The following is a 13,509-nucleotide window of genomic DNA, read 5'->3' as shown; positions in this document are numbered from 1 at the left end:
TGTTTGCTGCTGTAAGATAATAAATACGGGTTTTCTGATAAGCAGGTTCACAAAGATATCGATGAATATCATTTGTTCGCTTATGAAATGGTGTTTGTGGGGTCAAATGTGGATTTGAGGAATTGTTTGAAAATAGAGCCAAGAATAAAGAGGTATCGTGCACAGATAAAGAACCCTCAAGTGAAAATAATGATATGTCAACGGTTAATATTGAAGTTGAACAGATAAAATTATATCGTCTTAATCTTTTTTCTATAATTCTTTAGGTCACAAAGTAAATAAAAGTTCGAACTTGCGATGGTTTGATAAACCGGCATTGTAAATACTTAAACTTATATTCTTATACAGTGAATAAATAAATAAAACACGACAAATCTAAGATAAATGATCATCTTTTATTAAAACGTTATCATCCCAAATAACGAAAAACAAAGTAATTTGTCGTGCCAGCATTGTTTTCGCGGTAGAATATTACTTTTACATTGAAGCTACATTCATGCTTAAGGAATTTTGATAATGGTCAACGCCTAGTGGTGACCGTCCTACTGGGTACTACGCAGATGTTGAATTAATACTCAATAGTCGAATTTCCAAAAAGCCCACGAACGCTACTATTTTAATAAAGTGGGTTTTAATAATGAAATACCTTTTGCGTTTTCTATAAAGTCTTTCAATGCTTTTTGGAGGATTTTACCCGATGCATTAGAAGTGCCCAGTAGCACGGAGGTGTGGCGATAGGGCGTCTCTCTGCTCTTTAATCTCTGTAAACAACCTCTAGATAATGAACAATGCTCGGACAACCTCTCCCGTTTTCCTTATCTATTTAAAGGAAACCTATGCAAACCTGTACCGATTAATGAAGCAATTCATTTAAAAATCGGGATCGAACCACTTCAAAGGTCTCCATGACTGGACACAAGTTTGAACAAGAGGGGCAGGAACTTTTTCTTGTGCACTTATCCTTATCAAAATTGAGGCATCAATTACGGAAAATTGCCCTGAACCCTCAATGTTTATGTTAAGAAACTTGTGTTAATTGGGGAGGCTTGTGTAGCAAGGTAAGTTACTTTGATACTATTTACTCCTTCTGTGATAAAATAAATACAGTCTAATTAAATTTCAGGTAAATCAAAATATCAGTACCAACAGCGACCGTTATTCTTTTTTCTTTTTCTTTTTTTTACAATATCTTATATCATAAAAATATACAATATATTATAAATCTTACAATACCTGGTATATCATACATTCTATTTTATATTTAATAATACAAGTAATTTCTTCTCAATTCAAGAACCGTACCTAATTTTGTATTTAGCAAAAATTTTAGTGTGTATATACGAACTAAAAGCATTTACAATTTAACATCGGTAAAACCCTCTATACTTTTAATTATATGAGATATTAAGAAGTTAAAAAGTACTCATGCCAACGCAAATCAGTGGCTTTATTTCTTTTTATTTTTTAGGATGCATTTCAATACTTTTCGGTTGTGTATTGGAATAACTAGTTTGTGTATTTTACTAATAATTGAGGGGAAGCAAGTGAGTGCCACATGGATAAACACTGACACTTTAGTTCCTACAACCAATCAAAATCAATCAAAGCAAAATAATCAAAAAGCCAGTGCAGGAAAAACTGACGTATTGACACAAAGGAGTACGTTACAACAAAACGCTCAAACAAGTGCCCAAATTAATGCTTCCAAGACTGTCACTGCCAACTTTATCAAAGGACACCATCTCCAAAAAGAAATGACTAACAATGAGAAGAAGAGCACCGATATCTCGGGGGTCTTTCCCACGAACACTATCGATATAGAAAATAATAGTTCGGTCAAAGTGAAAGCTACACCAAAATCAAATCCAGCGTCGACAGATAAAAAGCCTTCAATTTCAACTTCATCGACACCCTTTGGCAAAGCTACATACAAAACAACAAAAGTTGTGTCTTCATTACCTTCTAAGGACACAGAGTCAAAAATTTTTACATCAGGTTCTCCTGTCATAATGCCATCATTAGGCACATCTAACCACGGAAACACAAAACCTGTCATCAGTAATAAGACTACTAAATCTATCAAAGGCTCTACATCAGTCACATTAGAAACTTCAGAGTTAACACTAGATATGTTTACAGAACAACGTCCCATTCAGTCTACGCCATTTCATGCACTGACGACAGCTACAACGAATTCGTTGACAGAAATTAACTCGGCCAACCTTAAAACAACAACTAGTTACCCATCTTTAGCCAATACAGCTAGCTTTTCGAATTCTCCCAAAGAAACCACAAAGTTTGGTCCACAGACAGTATCGACAAATGGACCTCCCTCAGAGTCTACTGCTTCTACTGAACCACCAGTCAACACTAAACCCCAGACCTCATTTTCCACTGATATGTTTCCAAAATCGGAAAACAACCAACAGATATCATCGACCGCATCCGTTGCTTCAGTGTTATCTACGGGTAAAAAATTTTCAACTGTGCCATCGAATTCTACCAAAACTACAATTGAACAGACTACGTATTCACAACAAGAACACGCTACGTCATATAAAGATCTAGTTCCTTCATCAACCGGAGTACCTAACACAGAGCCCGTGGAAAAATCTACACAAAATATGTCAGAGACTGAACATCTGTGGATTACTAAGCCGTCAATTCAATTTAATTCTTCCGTCGAAAAACCATCTACAAACAGCAATGCATCCAACCAACCTGGGATCACTCCAACCACAACCAAAACAATACCGTCAACAGAGATAAAAAACAAATCATCATTAGGAACAACCCCGTTCTTTTCAGCATCTTATACAGATGTTACATTAAAGCCTGAAACTGAATCCCACACTGCAACCCAGCCTAATGCTACAGAAGAAACGACCGGTGTTGTCACTTCAGAAAGGACTACTATAGATGCATCGTCCTTAGGTTCAACAGCAACAAACCCGTCTGCAACTTTTTCGTTAACTAAAAGCACGACTTTAAATATACATACAACAGGAAACATTCTTTCATCTACAGAACTAAATCATACACAAACTAGCAATGTCTCAACAAAAACAACAACGACTGGAAGTGAAACCACTACAGAAGGTATGACATCCTATGGCAGTCCGACAACAGCTGTAGAGACAATCGTTCAAACAGACAATACAAAGAGTGAACAAAGTACACAACAAGCATCACCAAAAGAGACAACAGATTATCCACCTTCATCTAATTCCCAGAAAACTGGTATTTATGAAACAAAAAAACCAACTATCTCTCCTGAGGCACTAAGTACAAAAACAAATGACAGTGAATATTCTACGATGCGTATACAAGTGACTGTTTCAGAAAACCAAAAGTCTAAATCGCAGACACGTGCAAGTGAAACAATATCATATCAGCCTCATTTATCTCAAACATCGCATGTAAGTCCAACAGAAGCAACAAAAGAATACCAACCTTCTTTCATATCAACTATAGCCGACAAAGAAACAACAGAAAAACATCAAAATCCTACTTCACTTCATGCCAATGATAGAGTAACAACAGAATTACAACATTCCACATCACCTGATGTCAATAACAGAGAAACAACAGAATATCAATCTTTCCAGACAGAAACACCACAGTATCAACCTTCTTCTTCATCACCAGTCCCTGAATCAGAGACGACAGAAAATCAACATTCAACTTCACCTCGTGATTTTGATAAAGAAACAACGGAATTTCAACCTTCTTCTACCCTTTCTGCCACTGGTAAAGAAACAGAATTCCAACTTACATTTACTTCACAAAAGTCTGATAGAGAAACAACGGAAACATCTTTTACCTCTCATCCCACTTTTAGTGAAACAACAGAATTTCAAACTTCTGTTTCATCGCATACTTCTGAGACCGAGAGAGCGGAATTAAAGCCTTCTACTTCACTTCTAATCACTAAAGAAATAATAATGATTCAACCTTCTTCAAGACCACATCCCAGTGACAATGAAACAACAGAATTTCAACCTTCTGTTTCATCACATGCGACTGATAAAGAGAAAACAGAATATCAACAATCCTTCACATCTGATCTTACTGACAGAAAAACAACAAAATTTTTACCTTTATCATCACATACTTCTGACACAGAAACAACAGAATTTCTTCCTTCTTCTAAAGCGTATGCTACTGAAAAAGAAACGACAGAATATTTAATTCATTCGACATCACATCCCACTGATGAAAAAACAACAGAATATCAACCTCCTTCAACATCAAATGAAACTGATAAAGAAACAACAACAAATAATCATCCTTTTTCCTCAGCACATATTACCGATGAAGAAACAACAGAATACCAACCTCTCTCTACACCTCAAATTAATGCTATAGAAACAACAAAATCTCTTTCAATATCGCATGCCACTGAAGGAGAAACAACAGAATATCAACCCCCTTCAACATCTGATCCAACAGATAAAGAACCAACAACAAAATTCCATACTTACTCTACATCACATGCCACTGATGGAGAGACAACCGAATTTCATCCTCCCTCTTCATCTAATGTCACTGATACTGAAAGGGAAACAACAGAATATCAACCATTTTCAACATCACATGTCACTGATAGAGAAACAACAATATATGTATCTTCTATGACGGTTACAACAACAGATCAACCTCCTTCTACATCGCTTAGCACTGATGGAGAGACAGAAGAATATCAACCTCCATCAACATTATATGAAACAACTGATATTTCAACAACTGCTGTTCTAACTACTCATGCAGAATCTACAAATACGCCACATCCATTAATCACAGACAATGAATCAACAGAATACCATTCTTCAGATGTTGCCACAACAGAAATCCCTACAATAAATGAATCGACAGCAATGACAACAAAAAATGCTGTAACGGGAACCACTACTCCCATGTTAGGAATAGAAACATCTGCATATACTAATGAAGGACAAACTTTTTCAACCAGTGATACTACCTCAGAGAGATTGTCCACATCGAGCGTGGGAATGTCTACGGAGTTTGAACTCCAATACACAACAGAGGAGCATTCAACTAATAGTGAATTTTTTTCTACACAATACGAGCTAGAAATGACTACGGGTGTTACCGATACTACTGAGTCAAAGTTTACAGAATCAACAACAACCAAAAGATCAGTAACGACAGGAGCCTACCAAGAAACTGAGCCCAGCACAACAATGGAAATAGCATTTGAAGAAGTGTCTACCACGACAAATTATGTGCCATCAAACACTGGATCCACTGACTTTACACTGCAATACTTGTCCACGTCAGAAGGTTCTTTATTAGAAACAACAAAGTCATCAACAAATCATCCAGGGGAAGAAACCACGTGGTCATCTACAGTCGGTTTTTCTGCTGAAACAACGTCTCTATTGTCCGGCATGACATCGCAAACAACAATAAACAGTGCAGAAACCTCTCCTTCTGACAAGAGGGACACTGATGTACCTGTGAAAATCACTATGTCCACAACTGTCATGGAATCATCAAGCATTTCTGATAAAACGTCATTAATTGAAAATGTATCTACAGAAACATCAGAACAAGTCCCTACCGTTGAATTCACAACATTGGGGTTAGGGAATTCTTTCACAACAGAGGAAGGGGCAACTACAACGATCATGACTCATAAGATCTCCACAGCCCAGGAAATTCCAAGTTCCACTGAGCAAGTTTCTGCTGCGTTTTCAACACCACAACTGATGGAAAATACTTCTTCCACTGAAACAGCTCTCCCGATGACCGCCAGTTTGACTCAGTCTACCAGGGAAACACTTGGCTTTTCTGAATCAACTGTAGAAAATGAAGAAACAACATTGTCCAATTCGGCCACAACTCCAAATGCCACTCTGGGTCTCCAGACTACGGATATTTCAACGATCCCATCAAAAACACAAGAAACAGGCTCAAACATACATACAGATATCTCACCTGTTCATTCCACGATTGACAATATAAAATTTTCAGCGATTGCTTCTACCGACAAACCCGAGTCCACTGAGGAGACAGATGCACAATTCGTGACTAGTTCGAATGGTGTTTCGGAACTTCCTCAGACATCTTCAGCGGAGTTAGAATATAATTTCACAACCAATGGCGCTGAGGTATCTACGACAACAAACAATGGAATTTCGCAATCAAAAGGTATTTCTGGACATCAGACGACATTTGACCACCACTCAACAGGTACCTCTTCATCAAAAGCTAACACTGGTGTACCTGGAAACGAACCCACTACGCTGGAGTCTGTAACAGGGTCTTCCACTATACCAACACGGGATGTCACTTTTTCAACACAGTCTTCTGCAAAGATCAAACCACACATAGGTACAGTAGGTTCCTTTTTCTTTGTTATTTGAAATTGATGGATCTAAAACTAACTGCTTGTTAATCCGATTTAGAACAATTTTGAGGATTATCCATATATGTGGTATGTTTTTTGTAGATTCTGCTTATTTTGAATTTGGCATTGTGATATGGATTTCTGGAACATTCGAAAGGAAACTGAAAGATGATTTTAAGTTCATATCAGAAATTAGTTTACTGGTAAGAATAAATTGTTATATATCAAATATTCATGATTGATTCTTATACCCCTGACATTATCAAAATTGTATCATTGTAGTAATGAAATGTCTAAATTCAGTTGCATTTTTTAAGGTAAAAGACAATTTCCTACCAAAGGAATATCGTAACATCTTTCAGTTAGAGGTCGCCACTGTTACGTAAGATCTCTTCGTCATATTTTTATTGATTTAGTTAAACTATTCAATTCTCATAATTCATAAATGCATGTTTTAACGGTTGTTGATATTTCCTCTTCAGGAAGGGTAGTATAAAAGTACATGTCCAAGCCAAAGTGAAAGTCGGTAGTCTTCGTAGAATTAATACTACTGTTAAAAGCGCAGTTCAGAAAATGGTCAATACACTGGAATCGGTCAATTATACCAAGCTCAACACCTCTAGAGGGAAGTTATATGACAACAAAGGGGATGTCAGAAGATCATTTCTGTTGCATCAGAGTATGTTTATTGTCTCTAATAATATTGTCATATCATTATACAGTTCATTTCTGCAAGTATATTGAATTTTTGACCAACAATTTGCAAGCGACACTTTTTCGGAAATGTCGAAGTCTCATCCGGTATTTGCATAATGTAACTGTCAGAATTTCGTTCATATTTGCATGTGCAAGAATTCAAAACAAACATGCATGATTCAAGATATGACCTCTGTACACTTAAGATTGATTGCAGACGACACTGAGTGCGACGCAGTAGACATTTGTGGAAGCTTTCAAAAATGCATCTTATCCAACAACAACACCACTGCCGTATTATGCAATCCCATGCAGCGTGCGTGCTACCTTGAATGTGGTCCAAATGGCGAATGCGTTCAATCAGTTGACACTACTTACTGCAGGTAAAGATGTCACAACACGGTGCTTGTATGGGTCTCTTAGATAGTGGAGATATCCTGTAAATTTCTATTGTGCACAGTTTTCAATACGTTTGATTTTTTTTCAATAAATTTGTCTACAACATATATTGAAAGGCATTTTGATTATGTATATTAATGCAATATGACAAATAAATTAATGATGATGTTGTAAAGCTAGAAATGAGTATTCTTTGTAGCTGTGCCTCTGATTGGTTGAACATTTATTACGGCGTGAACTGTGAGAGTCGAGCGGTGTCGCTAGAAGCCCAGCTCGGAATCACTTTCGGGTCTCTTGGAGTGGTGTTTATGATTATTTTCGTTGGATGCCTTATCAGATCACGGAGAACAGACAAAGAAAGGTAACTCTGATCATGATATCTGTTCTCTTATTGTTTAGATCAGATATCGTCTTTGCGTGTGTTAATTTTGCTGATCTTTCATTTTATGTATGAAGTTTCTTGGAAGACGATGCCACGGGCTGGCGGGGTTTGAATGGTGGGGATTCCAGGTGGTCCACCTTTTCTGGAAGATACTCCACACGAGATGTCCCATACAAAAGATCTCTAAGAGATGGGAGATATTTAGTTCCGGTAATTGAGCAATAGAAAACCCTTTTTTATAAAGCAAATCATTAAATTTTGAGATTCCATTTTGATTTTAGTAATTTTTGAGACACCCTGGGTTTATAAACAGGGTGTACCAAATTGGATAAAGGCGTTGTGGTATATATATTAATAAAAAACCTCCAATTTCCCAGGCTCATGACCCATTTGGGAGTGGTCGGTTAACAAGGCCCGGTCTTTATCTACCCAGAAACGGCGGGCTTATGGCCACCAGTTTTATTGATGCTGTACCCAGCTACAGCCATTTCAACCTTGAGGCAGATGTAAGTCACAATTAGTACATACAGTTAATAGGTCAGACACCACAGATAACGCCCATGTGCCATTTCTAAATTCAGGATGTAAGATTTACACCTGAGGCGCGACACAGGTATACTAGTTTAATATCTTTTTTATTGATAATTATGTTATTTCCTGTTCTATTATAATAATTACTATTAATATATTTATTAATACAGTTCAGTAAGTTACATGTATCTTACCACAAACAGGATTATTATTTTCAATGTCAGTTGCCTGTGTTCGCAGATGACTTGTGAAAATGACTAAGAATTTGAAAATATCGGTATTAACGTGGTAAGGTGTTTCTACTTTTGTGTACAGGGTCAATAAAACTTGAGTTAGTGATGTAAAACTTTGATATCTTTGCGTGGTGTTTTGGATATTAGTCGTTTTGAGGAAATACTATTTCCTTTACCTTAACTGAATCTTTAGTTGTTTGTACTTTCAATTCATTCTTCTACCTATTTGATTTAAGCGTTTAAGATAACACCCAATTACAAAATTTCAAAATATCCGAGTTGTACCTAGAGGTCTAGTTAAGGTCTTCCGTTTCCAACGGAAGACCTTATTATTTTTTTCCACAAATTTTGTGCACGCGATATCTCGAAAACTATTCTGCCGATTTCGACCATTTTTTCACAGACGATTGCCAGTGGTCATAATTCTAGAAGTTTTTTGAAATTTTGAAATCGTCACTTCCGTTTCCGATTTACGGCTGATTTTGTAAATTTTTACGACCAATTTTGTGCAGACATAAACTCAGAGACTATCAGAGATATGAATATAAAATTTTCAGGATAGGTAGACCATAGTTTGAAGTTGTGCACAATGCAGTTTTTTTATGCCAGTGGCGCAAAGTTTAGGATCTCGCCTGGGCTCGAAAATTGGATACGAATTTTAAATCAAAATTTTCATACGTTTTGATTTGTATCTTTTTATCAGTTAATATTTTGTTAAGACATATATAACAAAAGTGGTAGATAATTAAAAGTTCTTTCCAACAAATTCAAGAAAAAGGGGCTGGCCCCTTTTTTTAGGGGCCAAGACACTTGTAAACTCTAATACAAATAACTCAAATACGATAAAGATTTTGTAATGCATTATAGAAGAAAAGTTGTGGATCGTAACAATATCTATCGAATAAAATCATTGCTTTGCCCATTTTTTACGTAATTACGGATTTTTAGGGGCCAAAGTACTTAAACCTGGACGCAATATCTCTAGAGAAGGAGACATATTTTGTTAGGCAATGTAGAAGAGAAAATGCCTGCATTGATGATTCTAATCGATTCCATTAATCAAAACACTAATGTCTGTCCCCATTAAGGATCTAGAGGGCTGGCCCCTAAAATATTCAATCATTTGTATCTCAAAAATAATCAACAATTTTAGATGGGTGTAAGAACAAACAATGTAAGTATTCTTAAGACCTTTTCAAAGACATCATGAAAAAAGGGCTGGTCCCTTAAATTAGGGGTCAAGCTACTCGTGAACTGTGTTACAAATAACTTTAAAACAAACAAGATTTTGTAATGCATTATATAAGCAAAGTTGTTGATCGTAGCAATATCCATCAGGTAAAATCAATGCTACACCCATTTATTACGTAATGAAGTATTTTTAGGGGCCAAAGTACTTAAACTCTGACGCAATATATCTAGAGAAGGAGACATATTTTGTTTAGCATTGTAGAAGATAAAATGCCTGCATTGATGATATTAAGCGATTCCATTAATCAAAACACCAATGTCTATCCCCATTAAGGATCTAGAGGGCTTGCCAAAAAATATATAATCATTTGTATCTGAAAAATGATCAACAAGTATAGATAGGTGTACGAACACAAAATGTTAGTATTTGTGAGACTTTTCAAATGAACACAAGAAAAAAGGGTTGGCCCCTGGAATTAGGGGACAAGACACTCGTAAAGTCATTAACCATACCTTAAAAACGATCAAGATTTTGTAATGCATTATAGAAACAAAGTTGTTGATCATAACAATATCAGTTTGAAAACATCATTGCCACAGCAAAACACTTTGTTAAGCATTTTAAAGGCTATTGACAACCGTATACATTATATGAAAGGGAGTAGTTGAGGGGAAATTTCATTGATATTTTAATCGTATCATTTAAAAATTGAACGGAAGACCTACTCGTTCTTCGTAACGAGATCGTATCTAGATTATACTATATTCACAACGTTAACAGTGACATTTTGGGTAATGTACGAGATGAATATGTAAAAATTATCTTCATATTCTCAATATTTTTATTGCCTCAATTGGTTAATCAAACATTTAAAAATTGTCTTCCATGTATATTCCAACTCAGTTTACTGAAATCGTGAAATTATTACCGTCCTTAATTTAGAAGTGATTGAGTTTATTCAAACATCATAAATCTATGAGTAAGTGATATTTTCATTCATGTCTTTTAGTTCACCATCAAAAGGCCCGTTGTGTCCAAGGAACCAAGTGCAATATACCTGACAGTAAGTGGAATATCAGTATCAGATCGTGTTCGAAGGTTACTCTTGTTTAGGGGAAGCAGATTCTATATAAAGATAATTTCACCTCATAGATCCGTGTGAGAGGAAATTCCAGTTAATTGAATGCTTGTGCAAGAGGTATTTTCATGTAACGAAAGATAATTTCAGTTTCTAGAATGTGTACAAGTGGAAAAACTAGTTTAGACCGGTTTAACTTTTATTAAGAGATGACTTGCAGTAAAGGTAATTCAAGTTCAGAGACATCGAGTAGATGTGCATGTAATTCTAGTTTTAAGACACAGCATGCCCGAGGTAGAATTCTAGATTTAAAAAATATCTTTGATTCCAGTTGATTAAGTATTCTCTATTTTTGTCCACCTCTCTAAAGAGAATAGTTCTTTGGGTATTTCAAATATAGATACACTTATATAAACGGCTTTCTGTTCTGGTTTAGACAGAAGCTCGCTGACATTATTATAATTGTTTAAAGTTCATAAAATAGGACTTAGACATATACTTGTTTTATCCAGTATTAAGAAATTTAAAAACAATGCGATTGAATGAAAGATTTCCTTACATTTCATTAACAGGACCAGTCGTGGGGATCAGTGGGTTACACCAATCCTGCTTTTTGTGATTTTGTGGAGGAGCGGACTCATCTTTAGTTCACACATCTCTCAACGGAATAAATTGAAACTAAATTTCTGTAACACATCATTTTGTACATGTTTATTCCCTGTTTAACGATATGTATGATATGTATTTCTTGTAATAAAAACAAGAATAGAATTCCTGGGTCCCCCGCCGGTCAAGCTGTCTAGTATCGAGTCCATCGACCAAGGCTGATTTAGGAACTTGACCAAGGTATTAGTGGTATAAACATTTAGTATAAATCTAATGAAAATCCGTTAAAATTTGTAGGCATGAGAGCGCTTACAAGGCCAATTTTCGGATAAACTGGAGTCATTATTGTGGTCAAAGTCCCATAACTCCAACAAAAAGGATCGACCAATGCTGATTTTCGAACTTGACCAAAGTATTATTGATATAAACATTTGGTATAAATCTTATGAAAATCCGTCAAAATTTGTAGGCATGAGAGCGCTTACAAGGCCAATTTTTGGATAAAACGGAGTCATTATTGCGGTCAAAGTCCCATAACTCCAACAAAAAGTATCGACCAATGCTGATTTTCGAACTTGACCAAGGTAATAGTGGTATATACATTTGGTATAAATTTAATGAAAATCTGTCAAAATTTGTAGGCATGAGAGCGCTTACAAGGTCAATTTTTGGATAAAACAGAGTCATTATTGCGGTCAAAGTCCCATAACTCCAACAAAAAGTATCAATCAATGCTGATTTTCGAACTTGACCAAGGTAATAGTAGTATAAACATTTGGTATAAATTTAATGAAAATCCGTCAAAATTTGTAGGCATGAGAGCGCTTACAAGGTCAATTTTTGGATAAAACAGAGTCATTATTGCGGTCAAAGTCTCATAACTCCAACAAAAAGTATCGACCAATGCTGATTTTCGAACTTGACCAAGGTAATAGTGGTATATACATTTGGTATAAATTTAATGAAAATCCCTCAAAATTTGTAGGCATGAGAGCGCTTACAAGGTCAATTTTTGGATAAAACGGAGTCGTTATTGCGGCCAAAGTCCCATAACTCCAACAAAACGTATCGACCAATGCTGATTTTCGAACTTGACCAAGGTAATAGTAGTATAAACATTTGGTATAAATTCAATGAAAATCCGTCAAAATTTGTAGGCATGAGAGCGCTTACAAGGTCAATTTTTGGATAAAACAGAGTCATTATTGTGGTCAAAGTCTCATAACTCCAACAAAAAGTATCAACCAATGCTGATTTTCGAACTTGACCAAGGTAATAGTGGTATATACATTTGGTATAAATTTAATGAAAATCCGTCAAAATTTGTAGGCATGAGAGCGCTTACAAAAAAGTGTGACGGACGGACACACGGACGCACGGACGCACGGACACACGGACGCACGGACGCACGGACGGACGCCCGGCATTTCTATGTCCCCGCACCGCGTTGCGGCGGGGGACAAAAATATATATATTTATATATATACGGTACATGAGAGCATTCTTAGTTATGATTCTAGTAACTATGTTTATTCCACATTTCACTATTCATCAAAAGTTAAGTACTCCCAAATACTGATTTGATTAAGTAACGAAGCCGAAGAAAACTATATATATTAAGTTGTCACTTACCTTGCCTCCGACACCCTCACCGTCTTGTCCCAAAGTAAAGTTGAGTGGGTTGTGTACCTTGGACATCAGAACGACTCTGCATCGATGTGGTTTTTGGTTTTGGAATTCCTGTTTCCCCGGGGGTGGGGTGTGCTCTATGTCTATTTCTAACACACACACACACACACACACACACACACACACACACACACACACACACACACATATATATATATATATATATATATATATATATATATATATATATATATATATATATATATATATATATTAACTTTACTATCATATTCTCTCACTGAAAACATTGGTAGATAAGTGGTATATAAATATTTAAATCTTTTTGCTGGGATTACTACATGTTTTTGTTGCACTTGCAAAGCATTTAAA

At 35.9% G+C, this 13,509-nt stretch overlaps 1 protein-coding gene across 1 annotated transcript; it reads left to right on the top strand.

Annotated features, from left to right (window-relative positions):
- Positions 1–924: 924 nt before the first annotated feature.
- Positions 925–11,646, top strand: LOC128157347 (mucin-3A-like). Its single transcript, XM_052819847.1, has 11 exons — positions 925–1,058; positions 1,469–6,357; positions 6,476–6,576; positions 6,691–6,755; positions 6,856–7,052; positions 7,287–7,452; positions 7,668–7,829; positions 7,925–8,060; positions 8,228–8,356; positions 10,816–10,869; positions 11,457–11,646. The coding sequence occupies exons 2-11, from the start codon at positions 1,470–1,472 to the stop codon at positions 11,529–11,531; spliced, it is 5,973 nt and encodes a 1,990-aa protein (XP_052675807.1). The 5' UTR covers positions 925–1,058; position 1,469; the 3' UTR covers positions 11,532–11,646.
- The last annotated feature ends 1,863 nt before the right edge of the window (positions 11,647–13,509 follow it).

The sequence above is a fragment of the Crassostrea angulata genome, chromosome 7, assembly GCF_025612915.1.
Source record: "Crassostrea angulata isolate pt1a10 chromosome 7, ASM2561291v2, whole genome shotgun sequence".
Classification (NCBI taxonomy): Eukaryota; Metazoa; Mollusca; class Bivalvia; order Ostreida; family Ostreidae; genus Magallana; species Magallana angulata.
The sequence above is the reverse complement of the archived record's forward strand: the minus strand, read 5'-3'. Positions and strand labels throughout refer to the sequence as shown.

What these genes read in the sequence shown, in the direction of transcription:
- LOC128157347 (XM_052819847.1), top strand. Translation starts at nt 1,470, where the DNA reads ATGCATTTCAATACTTTTCGGTTGTGTATTGGAATAACTAGTTTGTGT. An exon ending in TTAGAGGTCGCCACTGTTAC is followed by an intron (nt 6,756 to 6,855) that starts GTAAGATCTCTT and finishes TTTCCTCTTCAG; the next exon opens with GAAGGGTAGTATAAAAGTAC. An exon ending in CGGAGAACAGACAAAGAAAG is followed by an intron (nt 7,830 to 7,924) that starts GTAACTCTGATC and finishes TTATGTATGAAG; the next exon opens with TTTCTTGGAAGACGATGCCA.